The sequence below is a fragment of the Macrotis lagotis genome, chromosome 1, assembly GCF_037893015.1.
Source record: "Macrotis lagotis isolate mMagLag1 chromosome 1, bilby.v1.9.chrom.fasta, whole genome shotgun sequence".
NCBI lineage: Eukaryota > Metazoa > Chordata > Mammalia > Peramelemorphia > Peramelidae > Macrotis > Macrotis lagotis.
Window position 1 is genome coordinate 731,468,770 of NC_133658.1, and position 21,870 is coordinate 731,490,639.

At 35.5% G+C, this 21,870-nt stretch overlaps 1 protein-coding gene across 1 annotated transcript in view; it reads left to right on the plus strand.

The window, feature by feature from the left end:
- FLT1 (fms related receptor tyrosine kinase 1) overlaps window positions 1-21,870 on the plus strand; it is a 179,997-nt gene that overhangs the window by 92,627 nt on the left and 65,500 nt on the right. Inside the window, exons 13-14 of the mRNA XM_074216144.1 lie at window positions 5,114-5,422; window positions 10,574-10,720. Of these exons, the coding sequence (XP_074072245.1) occupies window positions 5,114-5,422; window positions 10,574-10,720 (456 nt within the window). The remainder of the gene's footprint in view (window positions 1-5,113; window positions 5,423-10,573; window positions 10,721-21,870) is intronic.

The following is a 21,870-nucleotide window of genomic DNA, read 5'->3' on the forward strand; positions in this document are numbered from 1 at the left end:
TTCCTAGCCATGTGGCCTCTTAATCTCTCTATGACTCAGTTTCCTTATCTGTAAAATGGGATGTTTGGAAGATCAGATGAGTTGACATATGTAAAGTGCTTTGAAAACTCTATATGTAAATGTAAACTATTATTATTAGATATTATTCTTTCTATCCGAGTAACTTGCCTGACACTGTAATTCCTTATCTTCTGACAGCCTGTTAACACAGGGAGGGAGAAGTCAATCAAAAATTTCTTTTTTTCTTTTTTTTTAGGTTTTTTTTTTTGCAAGGCAATGGGGTTAAGTGGCTTGCCCAAGGCCACACAGCTAGGTATTATGTGTCTGAGGTCGAATTTGAACTCAGGTACTCCTGACTCCAGGGCCGGCGCTCTATCTACTGCGCCACCTAGCTGCCTCCTAATCAAAAATTTCTAAATAGAAATATTAGCTATCATCATCATCATCAGTGTTATTATTATTATTATTATTATTTAAAAATGTGAATCAAGAAAAAAATTCTCCCTAAGTTCATCAGTCATTTTAGAATGGTTTTTTAATTAACCAACTTCTTATCCCTGCATCAAAATATATAAGAACTATGCAAAGTTAAAGGATGCTTTTTTCAGAAAGATAAATGGCTAACTTAAAGAGTTGAATTTCAGAAGTAGCAGCAGCAGCAGCAGCAGCATCTACTACAAAATGAGCCAACTACAAAATATATTTGTCCTTCTCTTTTTTTGTGTCTGTGTGTGTGTGTGTGTGTGTGTGTGTGCACTCCTTTGCTGGCACACAGCATGACTATGGGTGTGTTTGCAATTACTGAGGGTGAAACAGGAACAGCACTACCTTATCTCCCTGGTTTCCCAATGTCACTAAATGCATTTTATTTTGAGATTCCTGGTGGTGCTTGGCAAAGATAAACAAAATCTTCCATCAGGAAACCTGGGAGCTATTTCCACAGGAAGTTTCAAATCACTAAAGTAAATAGAAACTCTTTTACATGATCTCAGTGGTGTTAGCTTTACTTGGGCTCTCATTACTGAGATGAGACATAAAAAAATTTAGGGTTTGAGATATGTAAAAAAAAATAAACCCAACTTGATTGGGAGGTCATGCCACATCTACTCTAATGTCCATATAGAAATTGCATGCCACCATTCCTGAGATATATACTAAATATAAAATGACACCGTGTTTCAGCAGATTTAATTCTAATATTTTATGGTCTGCAAGATAAAAAATTCCTGTCTCTTATTTTATCATATCTTGGTCTATTTTCCAGTCCTCCTCTTAGAAGCATAAAAGCTTTCATTGGTTTCCATTCTTTGTGAGCTTTGACAGCTTCATAAGCTCTAGCAACCCACATGTTCCCAGGTTTCAAATGAATTCTTTGGCATTTCTTCAGACAGATAGTTTATAATAAAGCCCAAACCCAGAAAATCAGAAAAACAAGCAAACTGAGATTTAGGAAAAGAGTTGATATAATATCTAATTTTGGACTATTGTCCCCTTAAGGTTTAAAGGTTTCTTTATGGCTTTGTGTGCAAGATAATAATAATAATAATAATAGTTCTACATAGTGCTTTTCATCTTCAAAGCTCTTTGCAAAATGTTGGGCCAAATTCTCTTCTCATATACTGAAAAGTCACTGGGTAATAAGCAGTGGGTGGTGCCAAAGCCATTAACTAATTATTCTCCAGCAAACTCTAATGAGGAATGTGGGGCTCACATGTGATGGGGTAGACAGAGCACTGGGCTTATAGCAAAAGCCTGAATTACAATGATGGTCTTGTCTCTTACTGACAATTGGACCCTGGATAGTACTTACAAAAATTCATTTCCTCATTAATGTTGTTATTGTTTTCAATCGTGTCTGACTCTTCATGAATCTATTTGAGTTTTCTTGGCAAAGCTAAATGGATTGCCATTTCCTTCTCCAGTTCATTTTACAAATAAGGAAATTGAGGCAAACAGAATTATTAGTAGCATCAGAATAAATTATATTTTCATTACTCACTTTACTTCCTACTCGCTGTAAAGACAAATGAAATAACAATATATGTAAAGTCTAGGCATTAAGTGGTCTGTAAATGTAGATTGTTATTATAGAAGTCAAAGGATTGGTTTAAGATGAAATAAATAGGAAAATTAGAATTAAGAAAGAGAAGTCATCAGATATAGCTGGAGAAGGAGGAATTTTGATAGGTGACAGCTGGCAACAGATATCTCAAAGAAATGGTGATGCTACCACAAGTAAGTTACTTGATTACCTAGAAATTTTAGATTTTCCCTAAAGATTTTTCCAGATGAGTTGTCATGTTTCACAAGAAATCTATAGTATTTTCAGGGGCAGCTAGGTGGCATAGTGGATAAAGCACCGGCCTTGGAGTCAGGAGTACCTGGGTTCAAATCCGGTCTCAGACACTTAATAATTACCTAGCTGTGTGGCCTTGGGCAAGCCATTTAATCCCATTTGCCTTGCAAAAACCTAAAAAAAATCTATAGTATTTTCATACCATAAAATCATAGTATTTTCATATCATAAAATCATAGAATGCTAAAACTGGGAAAGGAATTTGGAGACACCTTTTTTTACAGATTAAAAAATTCAGAGTTAAGCAACTTGACTAAAATTTCACAGCAAATAGAGTAGCAAAGTCAAGACTTAGATCAGTAAATGTTTCTTGATTTTCAGGCCGAAATACTGCTCACCATTCTGTGACTTTCTCTTAACAACTGAGTGGATATGTTTTCTTTATAAAATAGCATAATGGGTTTAAGAAGGAAGAGGCCTCACAAGTCATCTATTCAACTGCCCCTCACTTAACTGATTAAAAAACTGTGGAAGTTTGAAGACTTATACAAAATTACTCAAATAATAAATTATAATTGAGACCTGACACTCACCCTGTCTCCCATTCATTTCACTCTCAGTAACAAAATAGAAGTTATTCAATGTTTCCTTTTCAAAAAATAAATATGGTACTGCACACAATTCACTCACCTATTTGTTATAAAGAGCATACAAAAGATCTAGTGTATGTGCAACCTATGAGAAAAAATATAAAAGTCCAGAATTCTGAAAGAGTAGAAACCTAAAAAAGAATTTAAAAGTTCTAGAACATTCTTAAATAATCTCACAGTCCTAGAATTTGAGGAAGATGTTCTTTGTGGCGTCCTCTCTAATGATTCAGATTCCATAATTGTATTTTGCTATAAGAAATCAAAGTATATCAATTATTCATAATATCAATTATCAAATGAAAGAAAGGTGAAGCAGAAAAAAATCAGTGGATGTGGTATCTAGGAATGACACCTGGGTTCAAATCCAGCCTCAGACTATATAGATGGATCAAATAACCTCTCTAAGCTTCAGCTACTTCATCTATAAAATAGTGATAATATCATGTAGTATCTACTTTCCAATGTTGTAAAGATAAGAAGAGATTATGTGCTTAAAGTATTATATAAAAATCAGATATGATAACTTTTGCATTTGCAAAGTCATGTAAAGATTTATCAGATACCCTGAATCCTTTGGTCCATATAACAAAAATATAAGTTAAGCATTTTCAATTATTTACTCTGCAACCAATAAATATTAATCAAATGTCTACTATGAGTCAGGTACTCTGATTATTTAAGTACAAAGAATGAAACAATTCCTGCTCACAAGGAACTTTCATTCTGAAGGGGAAACCCATTACACATAAAATACATTTTATTATTGTTGAATTGTTTCAGTCATGTTTGACTCTTCCTGACCCCATTTGGGATTTTCTTGGTAAAGATACTGGAATGGTTTGCCATTTCCTTCTCCAGCTCCTATTATATTTGAGGAAATTGAGACAGGGTTAAGTGACTTGCCCAGGGTCACACAGCTAGTGTCTGAAGCTGGGTTTGAACTCATGAAAGTGAGTCCCATAAAAATACGTATTCTTAGTAGTAAAATACAGATATTTATCTTTAATTTTAGAGATAGGAGCCTGAGGCTTGGGGGGTAAAGTGATTTTCTCAAAGTCACATAGCTAAGAAACATTATGGATGGGATTTGATCTCATTCAAATCTCTCCTAATATTCTATGTGATAAGCATATAGAGAGACAAGGAGGCTAAAACTGCTAAACGAATAGTTCCCATAAAAAAGGTCATAATAACAACTACTTTTCTGGCTAGCTATAGCATAATAACCAATTATAAGCAACCTGAGGCAGCATTAGGATTATGTGTGCCCATCAAATAAAAGAGGTGTAAAGCAGGACAACTTTATTTGAGGTACTGACACAGATAGATGGGCACTGATTTACCTTTAATCATCTAGTGATTAACTTGGATACTTTATAAAACTGTTTTTGTTCCCTCTAACTTCTAAGACCTTTTTTTCCAATCTTGTATTTAGCAATTTTTTGTATATTTATATGTATTAACTTTACACTTATGCTATTATACACACACACATGAACACATACACCCAAATACACGTACTTATCTCCTGTTAGAATATAAGCTCACTGCCTTGCTTCATTTTGTGCTTATATCCAAAGAACTTAATGCAGCAGTTACTGAATAAATACTTGTTGATTGATTGACAAAACCTATAACCTCTTTTAGATCAGTTTGATAATTTAATTTTTTTCTTTGTATACCCAGAGCCCAAAACAGTGATTTAAATCTTTAGACAAATTATTATTAATTGATTGTTTGATTAAAAATATACTTGTCTTTCCATGTAGACAGCTGCATTCTTAATTCTGCTTCCCAGTTGCCACAGTGGTGAATATTATATTTGAGAAAGTTCTCAAGAATGATCTCTACTCAACTTTTTAAAAAACTTACTTTGAAGATATCTTTCAGCCCTTAATAAGAGGGAAATTATTATCTTTAAGTTTATGAAGGCATATGAAAGCTTTTCATTCTAGCTTTTATTTCCTGAGATCTTGAGTAATTCAGTTTCACTGTGCCATGACTAGAAAAAAAGGCTACTTAACACTTTTTTTCTGGGATATGTACATTCTCAGGCAAGAATAGACCAAAAGATCCTTGTTACAAACTGAGAAATATATTTAGTAATGTCTCAGTGCAAGACATTGATTCTTCTAAAAACCGACTTTTTTCATTTTTTTATTTGTAGATGTGCCCAATGGATTTCATGTTAACTTGGAAAAAATGCCCACTGAAGGAGAGGATTTGAAATTGTCTTGTATGGTCAATAAATTCTTATACAGAGACATTACTTGGATTTTGCTGCGAACAGTGAACAATCGAACAATGCACCACAGCATCAGTAAACAAAAAATGGCGGTCACCAAGGAATACTCTATCACACTCAATCTTACCATCAAGAATGTTTCCCTGGATGATTCAGGCACCTATGCCTGCAGAGCCAGGAACATTTATACTGGGGAAGAAATTCTTCAAAAGAAAGAAGTTACAATTAGAGGTGAGCACTGCAACAAAAAGGCTGTTTTCTCTCGGATCTCCAAATTTAAAAGCACAAGGAATGATTGTACCACACAAAATAATGTAAAACATTAAAGGACTCATTTAAAAAAAAAAGTAACAGTTGTCTCATATCAGCTTGATTTCTTGTCACTGTTGCTACCTTTCAGGCTCTGAGGAGGTGCTCCTCCCAAAAGGGGTTTGGAGATGATGCCAGTAATAATGAGACACCAAAATAACGATCCGTGGGCTTCCAATTCAGTTCTAATAGGTCTGCTTTCTTTGACCAACTTGGTGCACGTTTGGATTTGGAGGATCCCTGCCCTGCATTTTCTGTGTTGTTTTTGTTCTTTGCTGTCTTCTCCTGACTGATAAGCAACAACTTGGGACTGATCTTTTGCTTCCACTTTGATGCCAACTTCTTTTTTTTAAAAAGTGTTAAAGCTGCATAAACTGAATAATTTAAACAAATGATGGTTTCTGCCAAAGATGGACATGAATAAGTTAATTTTCCAGCTCTGAATGAGTACAGTTGAATTTGAGACTCTGGACCTCAACCTGGTTTGGTTTTGTATTTTTTTAAATCTTATCTTGTCTTGTAAATATTGCCTGCTTATTAGCACATTACCATGCTTATTTATTTGAAACGCTTTTCTACATTAAGCACATTATTTCTGTACTGCAACTTCTAAATGAGGCCCCAAAGCTGCAAAATGTTGGTATAGCTCATAGATAATAAAATTATGAACCAATATTAAGTGCAAGTGGATGGATCCCATTGTTGTCCTCTGATCCATTTCCAGGTAGTTGACAAATGGTTCCATTTTTTGCAGATTCCCAGGCTGGGTTCCTGGACCAAGGGTGGATTGTGCCTCCAATTTTATGCTTTTGTCTCCTGCATGTTTTTTTTAAAGGACTTTATTGTGTTAAAATAATGTTATTCAAAGACCAACTATTCAGTCTATCAAGGGGGTAAAGGCTATTATATATATATATATATATATATATATATATATATATATATATATATATATATATATCTGGAGGTGTATTGGTTACTCTAAATTTAAAAAAAAAATCCTACCCTCCCCATATGCAAGTGCTAACAGGATTTTTGTGGGGCTTGAGAAATGGCAAAACTAAAGAATTAGCAATAAAGGTCATTTAAAAATACACAAATACTCGAATGTTTTTAGGATTGATGATGGTGGTTATGGTTGATTTTTTTTCAGGAGAGGTTTTAGTGTCTTATTATAATAATAAAAAGAAGTCTGCGCTTGAGAAAAAAGTGCCTGTTTTCTACAGGTTTGAAGATGCTTTATTATATTGATTTCATCTATGATTGATCATTATATGTACTGGTATGAGCCATAGGAAAACAAGCTATAGTGACCAAAATAGCCCTTGCAGGGAAACAAAGTAGCTGAGCAGCTAAACAAGGGGGTGACAATATGACAACTTCTCGTGCTTGGGAACTCACCAGACGGTTTCCTCCTTTAGGTAACCAGCTCTGTCCCACGGCTAAACTTGTCTTTCACATGGGAATTGCTTTTGTCAAGTGTGAAAGAGTAAACAATAGCATTTCCCTAGAATGCCAGTTTTATGGAGCCTAATATGCTTGGAAAACAATTAGTAACCTGGAAGTTGTCAGCCCAAAGGAAAGAATAATCAATTGTATTTTGAAATTTTACCTATAACCCTCTGGCCTTGCTTTTTTGTTCATTATAAGTCTGTGTGTAAGCCTTCAGAAAACAATGTCTTTGTACCACAGAACCTGGGGCCTTAAATTTTGCTCAAGCCAAAAAAAAAAAAAAAAAAAGTAAATGAAAGAATTTGGGCTTGCTTTTGAAATATGGTAGACCAGACCAGTAGTATTTAGCATTTTCCTACCCTGGGAAAAAAAGATATGCAAGGCTCTCCTTCTTTGGTAGTGGTTATGGAGAGAATGATTTTCAGCAGAGAGGTGGACGTTATAAAGGAATGGACATTATAAAGAGATGGGAATTATATTTTATGAATTCCATTGTAACTCTTGTTCACAGGGTAATTGATTCTTGCCAGGGAGCCTCATAAAAGAAAAAAAATTCTATAGTTTGATGGGGGAAAGACAGTAACAAGAAAGCTCAAAGGAAACACTAGAGATGAAGAAGGGATATGAGGCTGGTTCCTTAATCCCTGGTCTGTGTTGGAGGCCAAGTGCTTTTTATTTATGGAAAACTGCTAAAGTTGATGTTGCCCACATGGTTCTGGATGAGTTCTTGAGTTCTCTGGCCTCTGGAGTGACTGTGAAAATGCATCCTCAAAACAGTATTTGAGACCCTCACCATGAAAAATAAACATAAATAACTATTCATTTACACTCCAAGGAATATAGGTCTTGAAAGGATTGTCTTTAGTGACTAGTATCCAACCAGAACATGTTACTCCTGAACCTCCTCATCTTGGACTGAACATCAACCACATCTTACCATCTTCTGGAGATTTTTATCTACTTCCATCAAGTAGCTTAAACTAATAATTTTTGTTTCCACTTGCCTTTCTTATTGAAACTATTATATGTTATGTTATAAAATGAAAACTGACAAAATATAATTCCCTGGTTGACTTATGCATCATTTTTCACCTGTCATAAACTAGCCTAAAGAGAAACTTTTCACCTGGGAGAACATTTTTTTAAGGAACATGTACAGAGAAATAATCAATTCTGCTAATGTGTTTGGAGTACACCTACACTACATGAAACCTATTTGAAATTTCCACATTTTATTTTGCAGTCTTTCTATTTCTTCTTGTCTAAGGGCTAGGCCTGGGGAGGTAGGGAGGAAGAGATGTTCCTCCTAGAGGTATTTTGGTTTTTGGTTAGGAGATTATCTTGGGTGTAAGGAAGTTCAAATCTCATATTGATGTTTTCATTGTTTGTAACCTTGAAAATAATTGTGATAATGTGAACAACATATTTTAGACTTCATTTTAATATCAAAGAGAAAAAGCATGGAGTTGATGTCCTGGGATGGGGAGCAGGGAAAATATTCAAAGGGACACAAACAGATAAACTAGATTTCATTCTTAAACTGCATTTTTCAAAGTTAATCTCCACTGTGAAGGTCCCTGGCCAATGTATGAATTCAAATTTTAAAAAATCTAAATAGTCCAAGATATGGTAGATGCAATATATGGTCATTTTTATTATATTGGCATGCCTCATTGACATTTTGGGGGTCTTGCTGTGGTAACATGTCAAACTAGTAAAGATAAAACATGGGCATGGTGTCATAAATGGAAATCTTTGATGTGCAGCTGTGTTTTCAAATGAAAAGAGCTGTATGACAGACATTGCCCAGAATGTAAAAGAAGGAATATAATAATATTTCTGCCTATGGGGCCCAGTTAGAGGAGAAAACTCCTGAGCTGGTAGATGAACAAATGCAGGCATCCTGGTCTGAAGAAGGTTGTGGAAATCAGACCACTTTTTAGTCCCAGTCAGTACTGTTCTTTGCCTTCAGACTTCATGTTTTACAAATGGACCAAAAGGACTAATAAGCTATAGAAATCTAAATTTATGAGAAAATGTTTATCCTAACAGTAACCCAGTCATGTTATACTGCTTCAGCAATATTTCTAATAAGTTATGTGGTAATGTTTTACACATAAAATTTCTAAATTGCATTAACTAGTGATAATGTAGAGTTTGTCTGGAGGAATTAAAAAGAGAAGAATTGGGGGAGTCTTTAGAACACTGCAGGGGGCCTCAGAATTATTGAAATAATATCAGTGTATGATCCCTTGCAACACTGTATATACACACACTCCTAAACTGCCTTCACTGTTACATTATACCAAGAAGGGGAAACAAAGAAGTTAGCAAGTGTCAGAGAAAGCTGATACTGTATGTGAGTGAAACCACTAATGTAGCATGTGTAAGTTTTGCCAAAGATGTTTTCATTTCTGTTTCTGGATCTGAAGAGGATGATTTGGGTGGGTGGGGAAAGATTTTAGACACTATTGTTTTTCTTACTTTTTGGAAATTTGGGCTGCCGATCTATCACCAGCATAAACAGAATGTATACATATCAGCAGGACTGACTTAATATTGCCTTTGTAGAGAGACTGTATTCATTGGGGGTACTCCTGTTCTTGTGTGGGATTTTTAATGTTGTAATGTATTGCATCCTATGTATTAGAATTCATTTTGTTGTACTATATTGTTTGGCATTTTATTAAAATAAATTGTATTGTATCATATTTGTAAGTTTTAAGAGATAAAATGGATAATATAAAATATAATATTTGTACTATTATATAGTGCAAAAAACTACAGACCTGTGCCTCCGCCTCTTGAATTTAATCCTTTGGACTCTCCTGCACTGGGGGAGGAGGGGAGACGTGGGGAGAAAACAATCAATAAAGCTGCCACACTTAACAAATATCTCTGTTTGATTTGTTGCCTTGAAGGTTATGCTGGGCTGCAAGTTTAAGTGGAAAGTCATTTTGAACCATTGCTTAGAAAACCACATTGCTATATACATAAATAGCAACTTTTTGTTTATTATTTATTTTTCCCTTTCACATATTATCTGGTTTTGAGATCTGTGATATCTTCTCTAGAAAATAGGATGTTTAAACTGGATCTTCCTGGAGTTGTTGATATTTGAAGGTTTTACACATACATACACATCATAGACGCATGCACACACACACACACACACACACACTACAATATACGTGTGTAATTATATCTTCTGTCCCCAAATTCACCATAATCCTACAAAAAAACATAGTACAAAGTCATGTCTCAACAATTGTTCTGGATCCTTGGTTTCTAGGGCTTCACAGGAGAGGAAAATGAATTAGTATAATTGTAGTGTGCCAACATCTTTGAAATAAAATATAATAGGAACCTTCTAGTAGTTCTTGCTAATACTCTGTCATGGTTTTTAATTTATTGTCCTAGTGTTAGTCTCAGAAGAAGGAATCTGTTGACCCTAGACTAACTCTGGAGAACAAAATGATGGTGTGAGGACATCGATAAAGTTTTGGGTGGAATACTTTAATAATTCACTTTGATGTTTGTAGTTTATATTTAAAATGATGATCATGAAGATGCAAGTAAAATTATGATGAATAACCAAAGCTCCCTTTCTTTATTTAATAGATCAGGAAGCACCCTACCTCCTCCGTAACCTCAGTGATCAGATAGTGACCATCAGCAACTCCACCACTTTAGACTGTCAGGCAAAAGGTGTACCAGAACCACAAATAACCTGGTTTAAAAACAACCATGAAATACAACAAGAGCCAGGTAAGAGGCTCCTTACTTACTTATTCTTCCTCTTTCCCCATTTTTCATCGACTTCCCTCCCCTGTCATTATTCCCATTACTTCCTCCTAGGACAAGGGTTTCTCACTTTGTTTGTTATCATGGATCCCTCTGGAAATACGGTGAAGTTCATATATGGCTCCTTTCTCAGAATCATGCTTTTAAATGCATAGAGTTAGGATTTACAAAGGAAACTAGTTCTACTATAATATATAAATATGTATATATAAATATATATAGTGAATGATTTTAGTGATTGAATGATTTCAAAGTCACTGAAATCATTCACAGATCCCAATTTAAGAACCCCTGTTCTGATGCATTATTAACTCACTCTGATAGTTTTGGGAATTGAATCGCCCACACCAGACAATTTGCTCTCCTTCAGGTTGTCACTTCAATACCTAGGAATAAGCAATGCTGACACTAAGGCTTCAACTCTATACAGCACAGTACTAGACTTGTTCTGGAGCCAGTTCATACTGGCTCACAAGAGTGAATTGTTAAATTTTTGAATATGGGAAATCAGCAAGAACCAGAAAGTAGGACTTGATTGATGGTTTTCTTGAATTCCAGACTTAAGAAAGTGATGAGGGAAAAATATTCTTGCAGATTAAACTTAAAAGGACGCCATGTATACATTTTTTTTCAGAAAACTGGTCAATAACATTTACTAGCATGTCAGTCTATTACAGTCTGCTCAAATAGTGCCCTATGTTATAACTGGATCACAATGATGGGTAAACCACTATAAAACAAATCTGCCACCTGGAAGGTCAGGAATTCTGTATTTGAAGTTAGAATAATGATGATGGCAGCACTAGGCTCACATTTATGTAACATTTTAAAATTTATAGGGCACTTTCCTCAAGATTATCCCATAAGAAATAGGTGGTGTAAGTATATGCCCAATTAACAGAGAAAGTAATTCTGTCTCATAGAGGTTTAATGACTTTCCTCAGATCACCCAGTAATAAATCCTGATGGATCAGGACTCAGATCTAGATTCTTTGATGCCAAATCCAAAGCTTCCCCATAAGCTTGCATCCCTGATTTATATAAAACTCTGAAAGCTGATTTTTCCCCTTAAATTCTGTTTTCTTTTTGTTTCACAATCATACAAACCTAATTTTCTAAGAGATAAAAGGATATTACAACAAAATCTCAATTCAATAAGAGTAGAATTGCTTTTGTTCTTCAGGAAAAAACTGCTTCCATTTTCATTTGTTTACCAGAATTTTTACTGGCTTCTCTAGACACTGTAGCTATCTCTCCTTCTGTGGTTAAGAGCATTTCCAACAAGTAGTTAACTGTCATTTGTCTGCCTCCTAATAGCTAGATCTGCATCATGGAGGCATTTGCCCCTTATTGGCAAATTGGTATTATATAAAATTGATGTTATATAAGCCAAACAGTATAGAAGGAAGTTTTTCTTCCAATTCCTGTTAAGTACTTTTATTTTTTCTAATTCTCAACATAATCTGGTTTTATGTTCCTGAAGTCATGTAGCAGCCTCTGTGGCTAAGAAGTCCTTTTTTCTGTTCCAGCTTGTTTATGTCAGAGATTTGGAGGAAGATAGATACGATATGCTTATCAAAAATGATAACTAATACCGAAGTTGAAGATAGAAATTAGGACTCTAGAAGCTCCTGAGACTCTAGAACTGGACAAAAATCTATCAAGACAAAACCCAATAAGAATAAATAAGTTTTAAATCAGTTAAAAAAGTTTTTACTGAATAATAACCTCTATTAGATTGTTTTCTGTCAGGGGGAAAGGGGAAGCGAAGGAGGGAGTGAGAAAAATTAGGAAACTCAAAACCTTACCAAAAAATGATTGTTGAAAACCATCTTTGCATGTATTTGAAAAAAATAAATAAAATTTAAAAAACTGAATAAATACCCAATAGAAAATGTGACTAAACAGCAATACATGTGAAAATGATCAAGAAGTTTTCAAAGACTGCAAGATCACTATGAGTCAGCAGTTAGATGCAACACCCAAAAAAATTAATGCAATTTTAGACTGCATTAATAGCTCCTGACTAGAGCAAGGTGGCTAAATGAGGAGAAATCGCAAACCATGGCATATGAAAATCAGTTGAAAAAAACAAATGAAGTTTTTAAGAAAGGGAGTATTTTTTTTTAAAGAGAGAGAGAATTTAAACTGATAGGGGGAAAGCTTGAAAGAATATGATCATTATCTACAAGTGATCTAAAGCAGGTCACATTAAAAATGAGATGAGATTTATTCTGCTTGACCCCAGATTGTAGAACTTGAATTAACTGTAGGATGGAGATTTCAGTTCAATACAAGAAAGAATTTCTAAATAAAGAGCTATCCAAAAGTTTTTACAGGGTTTTCTTAGGAGGTAGTGAGTTTCCCATGATTTCATAATTAATGATATTGTCACCTGGAAGAAAAAGAACAGAATAGCTCCTGGGGCAAGTAGTATTAAATGCCCTCTAATCAACCATGGGAAGAAAGTATGAAAAGTGATCCAGGATCCTCCTTTGCTAGCACTCTGGGGATCCATTACTAGGGAGGCTACATCTCTTAGGAGGTCAAGGTTAGTTGGGTTGTGAAGTAACTTACCTGGCATATGCTACCAATGGGTAGGAAGCATGCCATCTGATATCTTTCTAATTTAATCTTGCTAATCTCAAACTGCTGAAGCAAAGAACATGCTGCCAGAAAGTTGAAAGTTCATGTTCTTTTAAAATCATTTATTATAATTTTGGGGTATTTTCTCCATCCCAGTGCCCTAGGGCAAAGCTCTAGTTGCTTTGACTTATTACAACTCTGAATTTCCTGTAATTGAAACTAATTTGATCTGAACTAAAATACTATTTGTCAAAGATCTCATAGAGGGAAGTCCTACTTTAAAACATCTTTGAGATACTAAATTTTCTTTCAATTCAATATTAAAGTCAAATAAATATATACCCAAGGTTTCTATTTTAGAAGTTAACTAAGAAAGACCTAATTTCAAATCCTGCCTCTGACACAACTCACTGGGCAGAAAAGTTCTAAGTCTGTAAAGTGGCAGAAAATATTCCTATCTATATCACTAGAGAGAATTTTCTTATCTGGGAGTTGGCTGTATCAGTCACATCATAGGTGAAGTCCCTATCCATTTGCTGAAAAGGACAATGATATGTATTCATTAGGATATCTTACAACAGTCAATTTTTTCAAGAGTTTCAGTTGACTTTCAATATCTATTTTTCCTGGAATTAAAGTGAAAGTCATAGAATTTTTTGTAATGTAAGCGATTTTAGAGATTATCAACGTCAACCTCCTCCTTTTACATATGAAGAAATGGATTCAGAGATGAAGTGACTTCCTAAATACAAATAGCAAAATACAGAAGTATCAAGATTTCTTCAAAGGTCTAGTGCTGTTGTATGACTAAGTTACTGCACAAGAATTCAACAAACAAGTATGAGACTGACTTTAATTCACATTGACTTACATATTTTGGGCATATAAAACCCTTGGATATAATAAATGAGTATAGAAATAATGCCATCATTGTTGAAGGAATAATAAATACCTTCTTTTCTCTAAGGGTCAAGGGAAAATCTTCCTTGTATTTTCTTGAATGTTGATGGGTTCTTTTGGATGGGATTCCAGGGTGTTCTGAGAAAGTCAGAGCTCTGGACCAGAGCAAGATGACTTCCACATCTGAGATCCTGATGTCCCTGCTCAAGGCACATGGTGGGAGGGAGGTCAGAAAAAACAGCTTTCTTTAAGTTATTTCTTCACAGTTGCTCCTGTGCCAAGATTACCAGTCACCTAGGAGAATGACCATTTTTTCTCTGTTTTGAAGTGCAATCGAAAGTTTCCAAGAGCATTCTTGTTATAAGGAATGTTAACATGCTCATTTCAAGCTGAGTATTTTTTCACAAATCTTTAGAGAGTTAAAGTGAATGAAAAAGAAACTCACACAGAGCAAATTGCATATTCATGAAGGCATCTAATACAGAGAATACAGTAACTAAGAGGAAACTCAGAATCACAGAATGTCAAAGTTGTAAGAGACTTCAGAAAACATTTTTTCCTACTTTACCTAAGAGTTCCTTCCAAAATGTTTCCCCCAAATTGTCATCTTTCCTCTACTCAAATCCCTCCAATGAAAATAAACTCATTGCCTTTGAAAATGCTGCCAAAGTTTCCATCTAGAGTGCATTTTATAATCTTTACTCATTAATATGATTATGCTCATTAATAATGAACAATGAGTCAAAAATGAAAATAAGATATTCTAAGGAGATTTTCTTGAAAGATCCTTGGAAGATATCAAAAGCAGTGATTCAAATATGTTCAAAATGTAGAACACTTTAAATTAAAACAATGCAGATGTATCAGGGAGCTATCTATGAGAAGTACATTGAACAGATTAGGATGTATTGAGAAGGTAAGATGACTTAAGCAAGATTCCTTGAAAACAACTGATAAAGAGAAGCAAATTAAAACCCAGAAAATAAAAAATCAGAGCAAAAAAAAAATAATCAAAGTTTCAGTGCCAGAAATATTTTTGAGAAAGCTCTTGATTGACTCTTGATTGATTCTGAGAGAATGCACAAATCCATTAGATTTGATTATGTCCTGAGCTTGTATGCTAGGGGTAGTAGGAGGAAACACTTATCTTTGTCAGGTTACAGTTTAAGGCATTTAATGCATACCTCATTACGCCTCAAATGTACACCAGGCTTAAGGACTCCACTGATCCCTGCCTGGATCATTAGGCAGGACCAAGCACTGGACACCTTATACTGTCCCCTTGGATGATCCCTTCTATCCACTGTTCTTCTTTTCCTCAAAGATTGACAATCAAACGTGCTCCATACAAAATCCCTGGAACTCAGAGTTATAGGAAATGTAGACTTCTGGTACAAGTGGTTTTCCCTGAGCCATCACTTCCTGCTCCCTCATCCTCATCTTTGGTCAGCTGAGGAATGTGTGCCTCCTCTGACATTACAAAAAGTAAAAAAAACCAAGATGATAAAATAAAATAAATATTAATACTTGCTCACTAATATGTATATATGTAATTTCTATATGATTTCCAGTCATTTTCATAGACCAAAAACAGCTGAATATGCATGTTTTAGCCTCAAATATAGGGAAAGATGAGAGGCAAGGAAGTAGCAAACTGTGCCTTCCTCATATTGTGCAATCCCTTACAAGTTGGGTTGAGTGTGTATAACAAGTGCGTGTCTGTTACTATTTTCTCTGTATGTCACTAGTGTAATGTTTATAGATCATTTTATTATATATGCTCATTTCCCATAGTCTATGGGATGCATTTTATGTATGTGTATAAGATATTTCATACTGCACTACCTGTATTAGTCTCATGCAGTGCCAATCCTGAAACTGACACTGTTCATGCCTCCCCAGTGCAGTGCCCATGTGCCCACTGCATATCACTGGGTCAGCTCCTTCTCTCAGTCAGTCAGTAAACATTTATTAAGTACTTACCATGTGCCAGTATTATACCTTCAAGATATTATACCTTATATTGGCGAAAACATCATATATATATATATATATTATATATATTATATTATATATATATATATATACATGTAAGCAAATTAAAAACTTATACAAAGACAGTACAAATTGCTGGGTTGGTGAGGAAAAAGCTCTACATAGGAGGAGGTAACACAAACTAAGCTTTGAAGATTTGGGGGGAGAGATTAGGCAAACACATACAAAAGGGGAAATAGAATGTCACTTCCTGGGAATATCAAGAAGACGAATTTGATTGACTTTTAGAATGTCCCAAAGAGACTAATGTATAAAAAGCCTGGAAGAGTAGGCTGGGACCAGATTGGGAAAGACTTTAATTGCTAAATAACAATCATTTTTATCACTAAGATTTTCATGAGAATACTAAAGGAATGCCCCTGCCACTGGTATGTAGTTGACACCAAACCTTCTATTCTTTGGTTATTAAATTTAAGGAGATGTGACTTGCACCTGAATGATAGCATCAGTCTATCTGAATCTTAATCCAGAAAAAGAAATGAAATATTGATAGATTCTGAAAGATGAATCTTGCTGCTACTACTACTACTGCTGCTGTTGCTGCTGCTGCTGCTACTACTACTACTACTACTACTAATAATAATAATAATAATAATAATAATAATAATAATAATCAGTGTAGTCAAGTAGCATAGTGTATAAAGAACTGGATTTTAAGTCAGAAAGACCTGAATTCAAATGCTGCTTCAGAAATTTAATAGTTGTGAACACTGGTGTAAATTACTTTCTCAGCCTCAATATCCCCATCTATAAACCCTTCCCAGGATTGCTGTGAAGATAAAATAAAGTAATATTTGTAAAGCACTCTCAAAATCTTAAAGCACTACCTAAATATTCAATATGATAATCACTCATTTATATAACACTTTTAAAGTTTATAAAGTTCTTTCTTCACAATGATCCTGTGAGGCAAATTTCATTAGTATGATTAATCCTGATAAGAAAACTTCCTTTGCTAATGCAGAATTGTCAACTGCCCTGAAATTTATGATCTCAGAAAATCACTGAAGGGCACTGAGAGATTAAGTGACTAACCCAGAATCACACATCCAGCATATGTTAAAGAAAGGTCTTAGATTTAGGTCTTTTTTTTCCCTGACCCAAGATTGGCTCCCTGTCCATTACACTACATTTCCTCTCAGGAGGTAGACAACATTAGTGTTATTGCCTTCATTTTACAGAGGAAACAATTCAAAGTGAAAGCCAAAATTCAAATAGGAATCATGCATATTATCCTGTTTCTGAGTCAGTCTCTATTGATATGGATTAACTACAAAACCTGCCTTCATCCAAGCTAAAGCACGCCACAAGGTTACTCTGTATCCCATAATCTCTGATACTGGGAAATGTTACTTATCCTTTTGTAGTCTGAAAGATGATTATTGCCCTTTTTCCCAAATGAAAGCCTTACGTCTTTGCTGTACATTATGTTCACTAGTAAATACACAAATGAATATGGCCTAACTTCTTCTATATTCCTGACACTAGTATGGTGTGAGCTGTAGAAAAGTTTGGAGGGAGGAACTAGGAGGTACAATAAACAGTCTATCAGATGGAACCTGAGTGCAAATTCCACCTCAGACACTTGACACTTACTAGCTGTGTGACTCTAGGCAAGTCACTTTAAAAAAAGTATAAGACAAACTCCTTGCCTTCAAAGAAGATAGTATCATAGTTCTAGAGATGAAAAGGACCTCAAAAGGATATCTAGTTCAATTGCCACAGTTTACAGATAGGAAACTGAAACTCAGGGAGGTTAAAAAATCTTTTCTAAAGTTACCCAAGTATCAAGTTGAGATTTGATCCCGTGTATGGTGGATAGAGCACTAGACCTGGAGTTGGGAGAACTCATCTTCATGAGTCTGACCTCAGACAATTACTAGTTGATCTTGGGCAAATCATTTTACTCTCTCTGCCTCAGTTTTCTCATCTGGAAAATGAGCTAGAGAAGAAAATGGCAAATCACTCCAATACATTTACCAAGAAAACCAGGGTCATAAATAGGATCATAAAAAGTTGAACACAACTGGAAAACAACAACCTCTGACTCTAGAGCCACTGATTTTTCTGCACTAAATTATCATCATAATTTGCACAGGTACTATGCTAGGTGCTATAATGGCTACATAGAAGAATAAGACACAATTCCTGCCTCTAGGACCTTATAGTATAATAGGAGATCTAGGATAAGTAAACAAATAATCAGGCTATAAGTTCCTTATGATATACCGACAAATTAATGCAACAAATTAAAAGCAGGGAGCAGTCACTTCTGATTACAGTAATCAGAGAGATTTCATGCAGGAGGGGAATTTGATTTGAGGTTTAAAGGATAGCAAAAATTTCTATAGACCAGAGTTAGGAAAGTCAGTGATGACTGAAGGCATGTTCCAGTTCATTATGGTAGTTAAGGACTTGTGAGGGCTTTTCAAAAGAAAAGACCAGTCATTAAATACTGAAAACACTGAGTTTTTGTTTATCTCATTTTAATTCAAAGAAAGGTTATGTAACATAATAAATAGGCACAGTGAAGGGAGAAAGAGCCAATAAGAAGAGAATCTACCCCTCAAAAAATCAGAGCAGAATCCATCTCCTAACCTAATGTAATGGCCAACAACTTCATAGCTATAATCTGGACGGACCCCAGAACCTCAAGTATAATGATCTTCTGATCATAGCAAGAGGAAAGAATTCCATGAGAGATTTGGCACTCATATGACTTCCCTGATTTAATGTATAGGACTCTTGGATCTGTCCTCACTTTATGGATTGGGAATACAGATAAAGGATGAAAATTTTATAGAGAGAATAGAATCTCAACCAATTGGCCAAAAGGGAGAGGATGTTAAAGAAGTAAAGGGGAGGGGGCGGCTAGGTGGCACAGTGGATAAAGCACCAGCCCTGGAGTCGGGAGTACCTGGGTTCTAATCCAGTCTCAGACACTTAATAATTACCTGTGTGGCCTTGGGCAAGCCACTTAACCCCATTTGCCTTGCGGAAAAAAAAAAAAAGAAGTAAAGGGGACTTACCAGCACAAGATTGTGCATCACATACATACATATTAAAAAATGTGCCCAGAAGATCAGAAAATCTTCCTAGACTACCACAGTCACTATGTAGAATCTAGATAAACTATAGTGCTCTGTAAACATTAAGGTATAGATCAATCACAATGCATTTATTACAGTCACTGTGTAAGTAGCTGGGGACATACAGGTCAAAATGAAACAATTTTTTACCCCATGAGAAAATATCATGTTGAAGAAAACAACAGGTATATATATAAATATATTCAGAATACTAAGTAATTTCTGGAGGAGGGAAGTAGTAGCTGGATGACTAAGAAAGGCCTCCTAAAGAAAGTGGCATTTGAATTGACTCTTGAAGAAAACTCAGTTCAGTTCAGTTATTTTTCAGTCATGAATGACTCTTTGTGACCTCATTTGGGGTTTTTGTGGCAAAGAGTGGTTTGCTGTTTCCTTCTCCAGGTCATTTTATAGATGAGGAAACTGAGACAAATGGAACTAAATAACTTGCCCAAGGTCACACAGTTTGAAAAGTGTCTGAGGTTAGATGGGAACTCAGGAAGACAATCTACCTGACTCAAGGTCTGGCACTCTATCCATTGCCCCTCCTATTGTCCATTTGAAGAAAGCTAGGGATTCTAAAAGAAGCTGAAGAGACAGAGCATTCCAGACTTAGTAGGCAGCCAATGCAAAGCCAGGTAGATGGGAAATAGAACAAAAATGCCCATCTAAGCTGCACCTTAGAGTGTGTGATAGTAATGTAGTATAAGCCTGGCTAAATAGTTGAAGTCAGGTTGGGAAATGCCCAACAGACAAGTTTGTATTTTATCCTAAAGGTAACAGGGAGACACTGGAACTTATTGAGAAGGCACATGGCGTGATCATATTGTGCTTTCAGTGTATCATTTTTGCAGCTGTGTGGAGGATAGTTTAGAGAGAAAAGGGACTTGAGACAGGCAGAGTAACTGGCTGGAGGCTGTTGCCATAGTCCAGGTGAGAAATGATGAGGGACTGAGCTAGGGAGGAGGCTGAGTGAGCAGGTGGAGGTTGAATCAGAGAGATGTGACAATACTTAGATATACTGAGTAAGATTGGGGCCGTTTTCTCTCCTCTGGAAGAGCACCAGCTGTGAATGTCCTTTCTAAAACACTGTGCCCAAAACTGAATCCAACATTTCAGACGTGGCTCTTGCAGGGCTGCCAGTGTCTCCTTACTTCTTCTAAACACTCTACATTTTTTTTTTAGTTTTTGCAAGGCAATGAGGTTAAGTGGCTTGCCCAAGGCCACACAGCTAGGTAATTATTAAGAGTCTGAGGATGGATTTGAACTCAGGTACTCCTGATTTCAGGGCCGGTGCTCTATCCACTACGCCACCTAGCTGCCCCATGAACACTATACATTTCTTAATGCATCTGAAGATCATACTAGTTTTTGGCTGCTGCCAGGTCACACTTCCCTAATTCAATAAGGACTGGATCTTTGTGCTCAACTGGTCCAATTATATTCTAGATAAAACTGCATTCCCAGCTACAGTCACGGAAGCAGAAATAGAATCCATATCTCCTGTTTGCCAGGACACTTCTCTTTCCATTGACAAGTCATTTGACATCAGTATACCTCATATTCCTCATTTATAAAATGAAAATAGTCATTGACCCACTTTACTGAAGAGCATGAATAAATAAAATTTATTATAAAACATTCTGCCTCCTCCAAATTTGATAGAAATCTAGCTATAATCTGGTCCTGGATATACAATTCAATGTCTTGTTGGTTGTCCTTCATTCTTGAAAAGGACCAAAATGACATCACTATGTTAGAGTGTGTCCAACTATGGTTGATCAGACATATATGAACTCATAATGCTCTACTCAAGGTTGGGCACAAATAGTTCATGTAAATAAATCAGGGATAGATTCTCTAAACCTCCACAGTTGCTCTCTGATGATGGCACACCATGCTGGGAGGTCCTATGCCGGTATCTCCCATGTCACACAAAGTTCTCAAGAGAAACCTTGAGAGCGTCTTTGTATCACAATATAGTCTATTTATAGAGGATTAGAGTCCTCAGTATATAGCATCAAACGATCATGAAGACAACCTGCATCCAAAGTTTCCCAGTGGTTATTAATTTAATAAAATGAGAACTCTAGAGAATTCCCACTCCAAATGTTCATATAGACAATTTGTAAATTATCCGTGGTAGAACCTTCCAAGTTCATATTGGTCTGATCAGCCACATTTAGATGCCCTGTACCTTGATTCTGACAATATTTGTTGTGTGATAGATTAATTAGTTGATTGATTGAAGTCTCTTGAACTTCTTGAATGAACAATTATTCTATAAGTCCATAACTGGTACCATAAAAATTCAATAGTAGTTGAAAGTCAAACAATCCATTCTTCAGCATTATCTGTAGCTGCTTAAGGGAACATTGTAAAGTTGAAGGGAGAAACAAGAATATTCAGTTTATGTGAGAATTATTGTGTATGTATAGTAGCAATATAATGCTACCAAATATAATCAAATATTTATTTGATAAATTA